Source organism: Corvus brachyrhynchos, unplaced genomic scaffold (genome assembly GCF_000691975.1).
Source record: "Corvus brachyrhynchos isolate BGI_N302 unplaced genomic scaffold, ASM69197v1 scaffold97, whole genome shotgun sequence".
Classification (NCBI taxonomy): Eukaryota; Metazoa; Chordata; class Aves; order Passeriformes; family Corvidae; genus Corvus; species Corvus brachyrhynchos.
In genome coordinates this window covers 4,437,078-4,452,547 of record NW_008239758.1, presented here as the reverse complement: position 1 = coordinate 4,452,547, position 15,470 = coordinate 4,437,078, and the positions used below count along the sequence as shown (strand labels likewise).

The window sequence follows — 15,470 nt, the reverse complement described above, 5'->3', positions numbered from 1 at the left end:
CAGTTGGGCAAAATTTGAAGAAAATTAGAAAAAAATTCCTACTCTCCAGGAAAAGTTGCATTCTGTGAATTGATGTTCCCAGGCTTCAGTATACCCCTGGCAAGTTCTATTTACAAAAGGTGGCATGTTTTGTGTTTTGGCCAGGGTCACTGCACATGCTGATATTATACTTTTGTTTCCATTCTTTTCTATTCGTGCATGTTACAGTCCCACAACTCCCTACAGCAGGGTTTGGCTGTCATACTTTGCAAGATTTCACGGACAGTGAAAACTACGTGCTTATTATAAAATACTTCAGCACTTCTGGTTCATGTTGGAATTATTGAGAATACTCATATTATCTCTGCAGAAGTCTTCTGTGATACTGCCCTAAAAACATCTCACTTACTGCAAATGCACTCTGTGTCTGTCCTGAAAATGTAACATGAACATATGTGGAATCTCCAAACTGCACAGTGTCTCTGCCTGAGCTACTAACATCCATAAATCCTGGACAAATGTAGGAAAGGCTCAAATTCCTCCAACAAACAAATTTCCTGATGGAAAAAGAAGACATGCACAAGGAAATCAGACCAAGCAGACCCTAATTCAGAGATGCCTTGCAATGCCAGTGCTTTCCCTTGTCAAGAAGGATGTGTGCACACAATCTCCCCTTTTTCTATTCCAGTCTCCTGATCCTTCAGTGGAGAAGTCAGTGTTTCAAAGGTATCATTTGACACACACAAAAATGCCATTTAGTTGAAGAAAAGACCTTGCCTAATCAACTCAGCAAATATTTAAAAAGAATGTTTGCTACAAATATGGCAAACAAGAAGCACATATACCAAAACAAAGCATCTCTCCATGCTCTTCCACTATCTATTGCTTTGCCTTTAACAATGAAGTATTTTCCAGTTACCTGAATAAATGCTTCTATTTCCCTCCTCAAATCAGAGCTGTATCTCATGGCGAAGTTTCTCAAGAATCTGAGAAAAACAAACAAAAAAAGAGGTAAGACTCTGTTTCCATTCTCTTTTATGCCATTCCTCCCTTCCTTGCTGTGGTCCCACCCTTGCTACTTGCCCAAACTACGGCACTAATTACCTATTTTCATGAATCAATTGGGTTTATTCACTCGAGAAAATCCTGCCCTTTTCTTGCTGGGTGAACAGGTTAAAGTGGACTCTCTCAAGGGCTAGAAAACACACCAAGTGCTGGGTGTGTTAGCCGGGAGCAAAGGAACAAGATTATCCCTTCAGCAGTGGTAAACTACTAGATCAGCTCACCTTGCCTCGTGAAACCACAGGCTTAGAGGTTTCCCTCAACACCTGGAGCCACGCAGAAAATCCACTTAACCCGGTGTCTTTGCTGGGACTCTGGGGAAAGAACGTGCTCAGCCAACAGGATCGTGCCGCCCTCTGGACCCAGAGAACTCACCTGCAATCCAGAGCTCCTTTTCTGCCACTGAAGGAGGAGAACACCTTCTTCCTAGCACCTCTCGTCCAGAGCTCCACACACGGCTGCATTTACACCACGAACATCAGTGGGGCTGCTCCTTTGGTAGACATGGAAAGGGAAAAGGAGGAGAAAGAGAGAAGGAACCAAATGAGAAACTAAGTGCATTTACTGTTCCCTGCTTGCTTTCTCTTTTATTCACACACTCTTCCAGACCAGAGATTAATTCCTACTGCACGCTAACAAAATTTGACTTCATTGTTTGCGGTGTTTTTTGGTTTTTTTTTAACAGAGACTCACATTTGCTAGGGTAAATCCTTTCAGATGTCAGAAACTGATCTATTTTAGTTAAATGGAAAGCAAAACTGCCTCCAAAAAGTTTGTTGAAATCAAAATATATGGAAATAGAGAATTTTCTTTCAGCAGAATTTAGGGGAAAAATCTGCTTTTAGCCATAGCCATGTAATATATTGGTACAAAGTAAGATCTAGTTTATTATGAAATGTTGGAGCAAGTTTTAATACCTCTAATGTCACTTTTAAAGTATCACAGTATAAACTTATATATAACATCATTTATAGACTAGTACACATTACTGACTGCCTTATTTCTAAAGCTTATAATTTCTGAAATTATGTTCCATAATTAAACCAAACAATACTATAATATAAGAGCATTAGTTTAATGAAAACCAGTTATGTATCAGTCCTCAGCTTAATTTGCTCTTCACAGACTCCAGAAATAAAGGGATTAACAATTGCAAATCCTCCTGGTACTTTACATTTAATCACAAGCCGTTTATGATAATTTATTCCACATGTCTGATGCAACTGAAAAAAATTTGCAAATAAAGCTTGCTGCTGCCTCCAGGAAGTGAGCTTTCATTCTGTTCTAATATTAGCAGCAGCCTGCACCAATGCAACATGGAACACTCACTCCATACCCCCAGTGCTGTCAGCCATCATTTTATGCACGTACAAAACCGAGTGTCTGACAGTGATTGGGCTGAGGAACATCTGCCACATCAGCACTGGAAGACTGTCAAGAACTGAAAAAGAAACTTTATTGATGTTCCAATCCAATGGTAGAGGAGTGTCAGAATTAATTTGCTGCTTTTTTCATAATTGAAGTAAGGTCTCGAAGTGAGAAAATACTTTTAACTATGGCACATGTTTTCCTGTCTTGATACTGCACATCCCCATAGTGATGGTTTGTTTTTCCATTTTATTTAAATCTGCTAGATTTTTGACAATCATAACTTTCTTCTTATACTGGGATGCTGCAATAGAGGAATTGCCTTCTAGGCTATTGCCACCAATGACTGGCCAAAATACCCCTTGTATGGCAACCAGGGGCTCACAGCTCCTGCTGGATTTCACGGCAGAGAGATCCTCTGGACTCACTGATTAGCTCTATCCTGACTCTGGATGAGGCCAGGGCACCTGGCTCTCCCTCAATTTACAGTTTAGAATTAACCAGGAAACCTACTATTGGCACACACGACTTCTAATTTGGGAAAAGAAAATATTGTCTGGCAAGCTTGCAAGGCTGCTGACCCTGGTCTGCTGGAACAAGGCAAATCACACTGCTCTGTGCTGCATCCTGAGCTAATCAGTCTTTCCTTGGCTTGCACAAATCCTTTTAAACTGGTCTGTGTGAAGAGGAATCTGTGTAACAGATCCACCATTTCTCTCATCATTTTATGTCCAGCTTTAGGGGTATAAATTTGGCATTTGATGTGAATTTTTCTGAGCTTTTTAACTCCCATGTGAAAGCACAACATGGAAGCAGGCTTTTTTTGGACCTTTAGGGTTCTGTTAGGCAAACAAGCACTCACTAGGAAATCGTGGCATGAAAATGCCTGTCTAGCAGCTGCCTCCATGGCCTCCAGTTTTTATTTGAAGAAAAAATACAGTAAAATGAATATTTAGACTGCAGAGACAGGCCAGGCTGGCATTTAGATTTAAATATTAATTCAGTTGACATATTAACGACTATTTTTCATTTGTCCATATTTTGGAAAGAGTTTCAAGGCTGGCTTCCCCCCCTCCTTCTAGAAACATTTGTTCTCTATCTTCCTAAGCATAGCTCTTCCCTAAAGGCTGTAAACCTAATTATGAGACAACTACAGAAATTGATTAATTTCCCAGTAGCACCATGTCTTCAGTCACCATGTGTATGTCATTAAGCAATACTTTGGTTTCTTAGCTTGCTGTCTTTTTAAACCCATTTTCTGGCCTGCAGAGACCAGCAGTGCTGAGCAACAAGAGCCATCTTGGCACAAAAAGTACCATTGACCTTGAAATTCAGATTATTAATTCACTTCAAGCACTTGTTGCAAAGCATTATTTCTTCATATTATATAACATCTTGCTAAATGAGGTGATAGGATCCAAGCTAGAAAAACTCAAAGAAATCCTGCATTATTAAATGTCTTCAATCATTAGTAAGTAAATCACTTTCTTAAAACTAACTTAGAAGCACAAAGCAGGTTTAAAAGGCTAGAAGTGCTTGTGCCACTGGTAACAAAACAGCAATTCTGAAAAATTTAAAACATCAGGTCAGTTTTCTTTTTACAAATATTAACGTGGAGCAGAAAATCAGGGAATTAAGATTTAAGAATCAGAACTTTGCTCAGGATGCTGGTTTTGTTCTGACAGATTAAACACCCAGAAAAATTGGGAATAAGGTTTAAAATAATCATTAATTTTCATTAGAAGTAAGAAAGAATAAGACCTGGTTGGTGTGGCATTTCTGAATGATTCATCTGGCTTTGAAAATCAGAAGCATTGTTACACATCTGATTAGGAATATTACAGTTTAACAGCTCTGAATGCAGTGGGTAGAAATAGAACCTTTTGTGTCCCCTGCAATCAGATTAAGGAGCATTTTATTTAAGTTTTAAAAATAAAATTCCTGCTATTTTTGTCACCAGGGAAAGTTCTCAGACATGTAAATCACTAAAACTGCCCCCCATGTTTCAGCAGAATTCATGCCATGTTTACAAGCAAATATAAACCAAGGAAATCCTTCCCAGATACAAAGGCTCTTACTGCCTATTGTTTTCCCCAGATTTAAACCCCGCTTCCTCCTATATACCAGAGCTTTTAATGCTAATCCACTACTGATGTGTCAGTTTTTACGGGCATTTTCAAGAGTTCATATGGTAGCATGTTTATAATTCAGGCAATTCTTTGCTCTCAAGCAGCTCCTGTTTTCTCTGAAATCCAAAATATCCAACAGAAACTACATGAGCAAATACACAATTCTGTCACATGAATGATGATCTTTGAACACATTTCAGGAAAAAGCGTGTGCTGTTCTAAATAGCATTAAAAATAGCTTCTGTGCAGACAGATTGATTTCTGCCTAGTGGTATTTGTTCTCTTCTGTCTGTATAAATGAATCACCTTTACAGCATAAAATGTGAGGGAAAATGATGAGGAGGGGAATGAGTGATGTGTATGGGAATCTCAAGGACGACACAGTTCCACTGTGTCTTTGCAGTGTAAATCTTTCCAGCTGTAAGGTTACAAAACACTTCAGTTCAGGATTTTAGGGCAGGTTTGGTATGTCCTTCCCTGAATCTATGGTTGGGTGAGGGTTCAGAAATCTTTCTACTGGAGACTTCCTTCTAAAGAACAAATCCAGTTTGCAAAAACAAAAGTAGTTTCTTTTCTACTAGAAAGTATTAAAGCACAGGTTTGGAGTAATTCTCCTAATAAAAGATAAAAATAGATTTGAATAATTGCCAGTTTGTCAACATAAGTTAGGTCTGCATTAGTAATTTGGGCACAAAAGGAATGGACTAGTACATCAAAACAATTTATTCTCAGGCCTTTATGCTTACACAATGTACTTTTCTAGGGTTTCTCTTTGGACTAGATTTAGTCCTGTCCCCAGATTAAATGTCTCCCACATGTACAGTTTTACATCAGCCAAAGGATCAGTCACTGGTACAAACTGCAAGGTTCCCATCAGGGCTTACAGTAATATTGAAGAGAGAGGTATAGTTAATATTTTAACCACTGTCCTCAGTAAAAAAATGAGTCTAATTAGGGTGAAATGGTATTTTATTCACTGAGAAAACAGGCATCCATCCTAAATTCCTTTCAGACTAAGGCATGATGACACATATGGCATTGTGGTGCCATAACACTTACCTGCAGGACTGACTGCCACTGAAAAACATTTTCCTGTTCCTGTCTTCAGCAAATTTCTAGACATAATCAGTGTAACAAGCGGAACAAATCAATTTCCAAGGATCACAGTGCTTTGGAATATCTACTGCTATAAACAAAAAATCACCAAGGTATTATTTGCTGTTGACCACATTGAGAAAAATCATTCTGTGTCACTGCCTCCTCTTCCTTCCTGAAGTTCCAGCCTTGTTCTCCATTGTATCCACAAGGCTGCTGGAATCATCATTTGCTTTGCTCGACACTCATCACGTTTCATTCCCTCCTTGAATCTCATTTACAGATTGCAACCTCCCTCTCCAAACTTCTTGCCTTTACCCTTCATGTCTACACAACCTCGCCTCCAGTGCCTGCTCTGACTCTAGATGCTTGTGCTGCCCAGACAGCTGAGGTACAAACTGCACCTCAGTACTTCTTTAAGAAAATATACAAAAAGCATCATTCAGGATACTGCTGTGGCAAAGCCTGAGGATTAGAACAACACAGAAATACACGAGAATAACTTGCTGCTGAAAAGAATGGTAAGGCCACTACAAGATTCCATGTGCTACCAACAGGCTTCTTCTAGCAACAAGCATTGAAACACAACTGATAAGAGCCTGGACAACAAAAAATACCACAAGGATGTTTTTAATTTCAGTGCTTTGAATTGCCTTTTTTCCTTTTTGCACTAGTGACTGGTATAAGCATATAAGCAATGTTAGTCCAGTTAGAACAGAAAAAATCTGGACAGCTTTGGATGTCAGTTCTTCATACTGCGCTAAAATGCCTGTCTCAAATAATTCAGTGATTATGAATGCTACTCAAAGAAAACTGCCCTTAAAATCTTCTTTTTCTCACAAGTTCATTTCTCTTTCCAAAACTGCAAGTAATCCTAGTGCTGAAAATGGCAACATAGAAGAAGTTAATTTATTATACCTGGCCAAAAAATGAAAATTTTACTGGCCTATCTCAAAAACCATTGTAATAACTGCCAACAAAAGTGAATATTTTCATGCCTCCTAGGGATATCATGCATTATCCAGTGTACCCATCACCCTGGTTTTGTCTGAGAAGGGAGGAAAGCTGAAGCATAAGCTGGAAGTTTTTACAGCTCTAAGAGATGCACAGATGACAATCCAGAATTGGTCCTCTATGCTGCCCAATCTCAGTTTGAAAACAACAAAATCATAGAATCATAGAATGGTTTGGGTTGCAAGTGGATCCTGAAAGGCTTCTCTTTTCCAGGCTGAACAATCCCAATTCTCTCAGCCTTTCCTCATAGGACAGGTGCTTCGTCCTCTCCTGGGTGAAGGCTAAGAGAACACTCACTGGAATTTGGTAGAGATGCATTCTGGACAACAGAAATGACCATAAGGATGATATTTTGTAATCTCAGTTCTTTGAAGTAAACACAGCTAGGCACTATAAGCAGATTGTGGTTGCATTTATCTGCCATTAAAGTGAGAAGGATATCATAGTCAAATATCTCCTTTACTACTTCCTGAAAAAAAATCTAGTTTAATTTTTGTTACATTTGATAACCTTTGCAAGGACTAGCAGTTCACCAGCTGGACACAGGTTAACAAAGGAATAAATTAAATGAGTTCATGCCAGGATATGAAACAATGAGAACAGTGAACCTTAGTAGCAAATTAAGCATGCTAAACTGGCATGCAAATATGAACCTCTTACAGGAGCAGCAGAAGTTATGAAAGCAGCAAAGCTGTCCTCCAGATTTCCAAATTTAACTAGAATCGTGCAGGATTCATAGCAGCACAAAAGATGTCATACAAAAAAAATTAAGAAGCACCAGATATTGCCTGGCTTCCAGCATATCTTCCTCCTGTTTGGAACAGAATCATCCCTCATGATTTTACAGACTGAAACTCATTATTTTGATCAGCTTAGGCTATCAGTTTGCAATAGCCAGGACTACTTCTAACAATTTGTTTTGCAGGACATGGTTTGGCATTTCCTAGGAGTACACAGAGAGAAGAATCAGCCATGCTCAGTTGCAACCATTTCTTCTTTCTGATACGTGTTTATTCCGTTTGTTTGCTTCCTCCATTTTTTTCCCCCCCTTGGCAAGACTTCACAAACATTTCGGAGGAAGAAAAACAGATTTAAAAATCATTATTATAAGTCAATGCAGACTGTGTAATAGAAAGACTTTAACTGAAAGCAGGAAAGCATATAATCTTATTATGAATAAAACTAGCCAAACTTCACACAACCATGACATGTACCTGCAATTTGGGAAAGGCCACATCTAATTTCCACAAATCATTGCTGCTTTTAGTCTCTTTCATATGCCATAATATGGAAGATGCAGCCAACAGAAGATGCTTGCTACAGAAATAGTGTTATAAAGGCACTCCCAAATAAGACACACTTATAAAAAATATGTAAGGAGCAACAGGATTTTTGATATAACTTTCATAACAGATCAAGGCACTGCCCTTCAATTCTATTGTGGTCCACATTTTACATAGGATTTAACAAATAAGCACAAGAGAGGAAAAGAGAGAGGTGGTTACAAAAAATAATGGGTAAAATAGCATATAATATCTATGATACAGGAATTCATATCAGCAAAAATACCTATAACAGTAGCACCTCATCTGAAGTGCCTGTGAATTCCCAAAGGACCAAGCAGCCCTGACAGGTTATGTGAAATAGAAGATTGGGAAAAATAACCAAACCAAAATGAATGAAGAAAACAAATTGAAAGATAGCAGAAGCACATGGAATTTGAGAGGTGCAGGACCATGAAAGATAAGAGAATGGAAGGAGGAAAAAAACCTATGTTCATTCTAAAGCTTCCTTTAGAATGCAGCTGTCTGCAACTCCCTCACAAGGGGCAGAGGGGCAGACACTGTTCTTGTCTCTCTGGTGACAGCGACAGGAGCCAAGGGAACAGCGTGAGGCTGAGTCAGGGGAGGCTTAGGCTGAATAGAAGGGAAAATGTTCTTCACCCAGAGGGTGGCTGAGCTCTGGAACAGCCTACCCAGGGAAGAGATCACAGCACCAAGCCTGACAGAGCTCAAGAAGCACTAGGACAACATTCCTGGGCACATGGTGTGATTTTGGAGTGGTCCTGTGCAGGGCCAGGAGCTGGACTCAATGATCCCAGTGGATCCCTTCCAACTGGGATAGTGTAAAAGATATTCTGGTTTTATGATTCCTTCTCTGTCATGATGTCACTGTTGCATTCCATATCAACCAGAACCCCATGGTCAGATCTGATTGTTTCTTCATGCTCCAGGTCTGAAAGAATCAGGAGAATGCCACCTATTCCTCCATCCAGCCATTAAGAGGTAAACTTTTCTCTCTCCTTACAGCTAGTGTTCAGATCTAGCCGGTCTCCCAAGATTAATTCACCTTTCTCCTTTCTGAATTTATTCTCTGTTTTCCTAAGTCATATCATATGCAAGTAGCCTAGATTTCCACATGAAATTTCTTTGTTAATGTAACCAGTTTTCTGATGTTTCTTATTTTGCATTTTCACTAATATTTTGACATAAAATCCTGCCTTGTCACCCTAATTGCATATTTGTACTCTTAAGCCTTGGAACTTGCATCCCTGTATGACCATCCCCATTGAGAATTTTTTTATCTCAAAGCTGACTCTACTGAATCATTTACATACCCTGTTACATCATGGGAAATCAAGCAAGTCTTCTGTAAGATACCATTGCTTCTTTAAGTTTTGCCAAAGACTGCTGCCAGGATCAACAGAGATTAAAAAGTTCTTTGTGGATTTAGTGATTGTTCTCCACAGAGAACTCTATCACCACATTAATTTTTTAAGAGAGAAAAGAGTTTTTGATGCCAAAAGACTACATAAAATGGAGATAAATGCAAATGTATTTCCTCTTTGATAATCATCTTATGCAAATATCAGTCCACTGACATCAGTTGTGTACCCCACAACAAGAAGAAAATCTAACAGCTTTTCTCTTATTGAATATAACTCATTAGTTTTTAATCATTAATTTTTTTCTTTAATTTCCTGTTTGTCATAGCTACTACTGCTTAAGATTGCTCAAATGTATTTGGGGTTTCTCTTTCCATGTGAAAGCCCTGGTTAAAAAGCTAAATAACCTTGAAATTTATCAAAAAGGAACAAACTTTCTTAGGGACCGAATAAGATATGAACAGATCGTATGGATTAGGACAACTGTACATTCTTTTGTGTATCTGCTTCCTCCCTCCAAGATGGATTCTCAAAAGTGTAAATAATGGCAATGCCTATGGCCTGGTGATCTTCATAATGTGTCCTTACATTCCCATCATTTCTGAGATATTATTGAAAATACTTTCTGCTGTCAGAAGCCAGGAGAAGGGAAAGCTGCTCTTTGATTACCTCGGTGAACATAAATAACACATTTCAAACACATTTTATTCTGAACTTTAAGCAAGAGTTCCCTTTGCATATGAAACACCAGTGCATTTCTGAGCTGCTTCCAGGAGCTCCCCTGACCAAGAGGGGAGCACAGACCCACCTTGTAGAAGCTGCTGAGGGCTCTGTGTGATCATTAGAGACCCCAGGAGAGCAGCACAAAAATACTATTCCTGCAGACAGATCAGACACCCTGCCTCCTTTCTAAAGAGCTCAGCCCTTGCTTTTACACTAACCCATTTTATTTGTTAGTTTGTTTCTAGGAGGCTTCAGCTAAAACTCAGAGAAAAAATGGCCCTTTCTGTATCATTCCATTCCACTGAACAGTACAAACAAGAGGACTCTTTCCAATACTTAAAAGTTATTTCAGCAAGAGAATTGTTTCTCTGCAAAACAGGTGTCCATGGAATGAATGGTCCAGCTTTTCAGTTTAGACTGGCAAACTGAAAAGCTCCGTGTATTGTACACTGCAGTGACCACTTTAGCAAATTTCTTATTTATTACATTATTGGTGTTCCATCCGTTGCATCCTCAGCATTACATTGCAGCAGCACTGTGGTCCCACAGCTCAAAGAAAAGCCACCAACTGAGCAGTGCTAATTTACAAACCCATTGTGACATAGAAATACCAAAATGTTCCAAGCCTCAAATTAGAGCAGTTGCCAGGGTCTTCAGACATATAAAATATTTTCTGTAGGCCGTGATGTCTGACATAAATACACTGCCAGAGTAGGGTCAGCCAACTCAACCCCTTAAATAGCAGAATGGTGGCAGAAAATGTTAAAAACAATTACAATACACATGTTCTTTCCCCCTTAGGACAAAAGATTCTCATCACGTTCCTTTTTGCTATGCCAGAAATATTTAACTGATTCATGTTTTGTGGTATAAATACATAAATCAGTTTCTGTTCCTGTTTCTCGACAGTTCATTTTATGTAACACAGATTCATACAAACCTAAATACTCTGATCTCTCTAATTTCCTTATCTCTAAACCTTAACTACCACAAACAAGCTTCTGATGGGGGCCAGTGGGATACAGCTTCTAACAAACAAATTTAGGAAAGGTTTGAAGATAGACTGACGTATCTCCGGTGTTACTTGTGTACATCATTACTCTGCTTCAAGACTGGAGCATATATTTGCACCATGGACAATGAAGTGAACAGGCTGGTTTCTATCTTAACACTATCCTCACAGGGAACCAAAATCCAAAAGGAGGAAAGTGACATCACAGGGCAATGATTGATCCAATGGGCAATTCACAATAAAGGAGAGGGATCATGCTGCAGGCAAGGCTAAAATGGGAAGCAAACACCAGCCCTGAGCACTGTCTATAGATAGCCCTAAAGTGGGAACAAACAGAATGATCTGGGTCACAAGAGGTCATGCAGAAATGCTGCCTTCCAGCTTCAGGAGCAGTATGTTCACATTGGCAGTACTCTATGCCTGAACAACCCACACAGTCAAAGTCAGCTTAAGTCATGGAGTTTAGGGCTATTTTTTTTTCTCTACAGACAATCACACTATTGCTTTTTACATACAAAAATTGTTAACAAAAAGCAAATTTCAAAATCTCGAGCATGAGTATTCATGGAAACTGAAGTTTAAACAGATCAGTAACCAAGAGAGACAGTGACCTGATTTCCACCCATTATAAACAGGACCACGCCTCAGGCACAATGATTTTGTGTCAGTGCCTGTGGCTGATGACAGAACTTTGCAGTTCAGCACATGCAATGCACTCAGTACTTTGCAAGTGGGTGAACATCATAAGTCTCTTCAAGTAGATCCCTGGCGAGCAGTTCTTAAAAGAAGTCAGCTGAGACATTTCCTTAGCCAATGACATGGCCAGTCTCAGTGTTCTGGTCATGATACCTTGGAGAAATACTCCACAGCTTGGAAAATAAGCATTTTTAAATTGCCTAAGGGTAGACATACACAGTGCACAGTCCTGTGAAGAGGTAAATATAAGAAGCTTCTTATAAGAATATAAGAACTTTTTTAATTGTGTGTCTGCTCACACTAATAAACACCAGTGTTCTCAGCTGAATTATTTCTTGCTGATGAAAGTATTTTAGCTTATTCAGAGTTAATACAGATCTCTGGAAAATACAGTGTTATTTCTTGGAATCATACTTTAAAATTTCTATATTCTTTTCATAAATTACTATTTCTGAAATGACAATATTTTTCTGAGAGATACAGAACTCTAGTGGTTTTTCAAGTCCATCTGCTGAACAAAATTCAGCCAGGCAGAGGAGAAAATCTTCAAATAGCTGGCACAGTCAGTCATGACAGAACAGATCAATTTGAAGAGAAAATATTCATTATACAATTTCTCTAAAGGGAATGCTCTGTACAAGTCTAAATTAGAAACCAGTAGAAAACACCATGGAGATGTGGATAACTCAATCCAAACTAATTGGCAAGCATTTGGTGGTCTTAGACACATTGCAAATTATTCTCTTTCCCCTTCCCTCCTTCTCCAACAGAATCTTTTGGTTATAAAACACTAAATGAGCAATAATAGCCATTTTGGATGTCTTTAACCAGATTCCATATAGGGTAACTTTCCACTCGTCACTTTATCAGCAAACTTACTGCCAATATGACACACAGGAATCCTGCTCCCCTTTCTTGTAAAAGGTAGACTGAAAGATCTGTTTAATAGATTGCTACACTTCAGAAAATAATGTACCATGAACAGGTTTATTGCTTCTCAGCAACAAGCATTACAGGAAAACTCCACACTGAATTCACAGCCAAAACTGAAGGCATCTCCACAAGTGGCAAAACAACAATCCTTAAATCATATCTCATAAACAACTTAATTCCTTTTTTTCTGTGAACAGAGGAGTGTTTGGAGACTAGGTTAGAATAAGAAACTGTAGTTGTATTATTAACAAGCAGATGAATCACTTTAATAGCCAGAAACCTAATAACAGTGAAGAAAACTGATTCATAGCATGTGTCAGAATAATGCTAGTGTAAAATAATAAGATGAAAGGAGACAAATTGTTCCAGAGAACATTTTCCTCCTGTGCAGTATTATTTAGTCTGTACTGTTAATCAAGCTTGGCATACCCACAATTTTCAAAAGGAAAAAGAAAAGAAAACAGGAAAAAAATTCATAGACACACTCCCAAGGCAGAAAAGGCAGGTATTAAAAACATTCTCATCCAACACATCTGTCATTTGATGACTTATTTTTAGTATTTTTTGCTCTGCCACTTTCTCCAAATAAGATTGCATTCATCTTTCATGGACTTAATATATGTTCACACCCGTTCAGACCTTGTCCTTTTAGCCTGATTGGACCAAACATGATAATTTGTACTTCTGATATATACCAATGCTTGTATAATTTAAAGTATTTAAAACATGTTCTAGCTCATACATTTCTGACAAGCTTAACACAATTAAAAGTCCAACCAGGCCAGCCTTTTATGTAAACTAATGGCTTAGGCAACTCTATGTGCTTTTTGGGGTTTTCTCAACCATCTAGCTCCCTTTCATGAAAAAAACAGAAAGAGAAGATAAAAAGGGTAAAAGATCTGTAACTCCAGACAGTAGGAGAAGAGTCTCTGAAAGCAGATTGCTATAATTTTACCTAACAGTGACTTAAAAAAAAAAAAAAAAAAGGGGTAATACTATTGTTTTCAATAAATCACATAGACATTTAATTCTGGTCAATTTGTATTCTGGCATAACTTGACACACAAAACATAGATCAATTCTTCCACAAGCACAGCTTTTCTTCACACCATTTAATACAGCAAACAACTGTTAGGAGTAAACACAGATTTTATCTGCTCAAAAGGAAACTGAGCTGAGCTGAATAGGCCTGTAACCTTTCCTGCAGGGAAGATGTTCAATTTTCAAACATGTTTATAGGGAGCTCTTCTTGTTTGTTTTCAGGAAATGCTATGTAATGAGAAATTAAATCCTTCCAGGTGACAAGGATAGTCCTGCTAAGAGATGTTTGGAGATATTTCTGTACACAACTGTATTTTAGTACAAATACTTCTCTCTGCATCAGAATGCATATGTAACCAAGTACAGACAGTGCATAAAGCTACATAAATGTGGAAGCTTGCTGTGAATTCTGTATATCAGCTACATGCACAGCAAGACAGTGCATGTGCTCTTAATGACACGGCTAAGTATGATAGATGGTTTTATAACAATGATGTGTTACTGAATATTGATTTAAGTGGCTTAATTCTGAAACAAGAAAAAGGTTTTTGGCTTTTGGCATTCAGCTAAGATGAACAGAGTTTCTTCCTTATTTTAATTAAACAGTTTCAGCATTGCTGCCAACAGAGCTGGGCGCAGGAAAGTGTGACTTACCAGAACTGAACACTGAGTGGTGCTATTTGAACAAAAATGGATAGCATCGGGCCCTTAAAAGGTTCGGGATGTGCTTAAGTAACTTTTTAAGTAATAACTTTTGGGTTAAAAAACAAACAGAAAAGAGCCAAGATTCATGTGAATTGCTGTCAAAATTGCCTGACAATAACATGTAGCCCAGCTGTCCATGCAAAAAACCCGTTGTCTTTTAATCTTTTTAAGTTGTCCAGCATTGAAACCATAGAATAGCAAGCTTACAAGAAAACTGTGACAGTTGTAAAGGGATTAAATGTGTTGTGCAAGGATCTACACCATCTCTGAAGATCATTGGCTTAGCCTATCTGGAAAGTGAACAAACACACGGCATAGTCACTTAGCTTAACTTGCCATGTAGATTCCAAACAAAGATAATAACAAACCAAAACATTTACAACCAAAACATTCACCTGATGCATTCGCTCGCACTAAGCATAACAAAGAAGTTTTTTACAGTGAGCGTGGTAAAACACTGGCACAGGTTGCTCAGAGAAGCTGTGGCTGCCCCATCCCTGGAAGGGTTCAAGGCCAGGTTGGACGGGGCTTTGAGAAACCTGGTCAGGTGAAGGTGTCCCTGTCAACAGCAGGGGAGGGCTGAAACGAGATGATTCTGAGGGTCCCTTTCCATGCAAGCTACTCTATGATTCACAGTATTCACCAACAGCGCAGTGATAACGGAGTGAACTCCTTCGCGGCGTTAAGCTGATGCACCTCTTTGTCTAATATGGACTGTAAAAGGCAAGAGCCCGAGGAGGGGCACTCGACTGAGCCGAGCTGTTCTTACTACCGGGGAGAAGAGACCCAAATGTTAAGTGGTGCAACAAGAGGAAACAGCCCCAGGCTGCTCTGGTGAAGTTCAGACTGGAAACCGATACATCGAAAAGGGTTGTCAAGCGCTGGAACAAGCTGCCCAGCGCAGTGGCGGAGTCACCACCCCGGAGGCATGTAAAAGATGTGCAGATGTGGCACTTGGGGGACACGGTTTAGCGCGGACCTGACAGTGTTCGATTCACAGTGGGACGGGATGCTGTGAAACACCTTCTCCCCCTCAGGCACTCCATGA

At 39.0% G+C, this 15,470-nt stretch overlaps 1 protein-coding gene and 1 long non-coding RNA gene across 2 annotated transcripts in view; one reads left to right on the top strand and one right to left on the bottom strand.

Annotated features, from left to right (window-relative positions):
• Nucleotides 1-2,236, bottom strand: part of LOC108448708 — a 9,621-nt gene extending 7,385 nt beyond the window's left edge. Inside the window, exons 1-2 of the long non-coding RNA XR_001864686.1 lie at nucleotides 1,084-2,236; nucleotides 899-965 (exon numbers count right to left, since the gene is read on the bottom strand). This is a non-coding gene — a long non-coding RNA (uncharacterized LOC108448708). The remainder of the gene's footprint in view (nucleotides 1-898; nucleotides 966-1,083) is intronic.
• Nucleotides 2,237-14,820: 12,584 nt separating this feature from the next.
• Nucleotides 14,821-15,470, top strand: part of CFAP161 (cilia and flagella associated protein 161) — a 7,752-nt gene continuing 7,102 nt past the window's right edge. Inside the window, 1 exon segment of the mRNA XM_017742554.1 lies at nucleotides 14,821-14,871. Coding sequence (XP_017598043.1) covers nucleotides 14,821-14,871 — 51 coding nt within the window.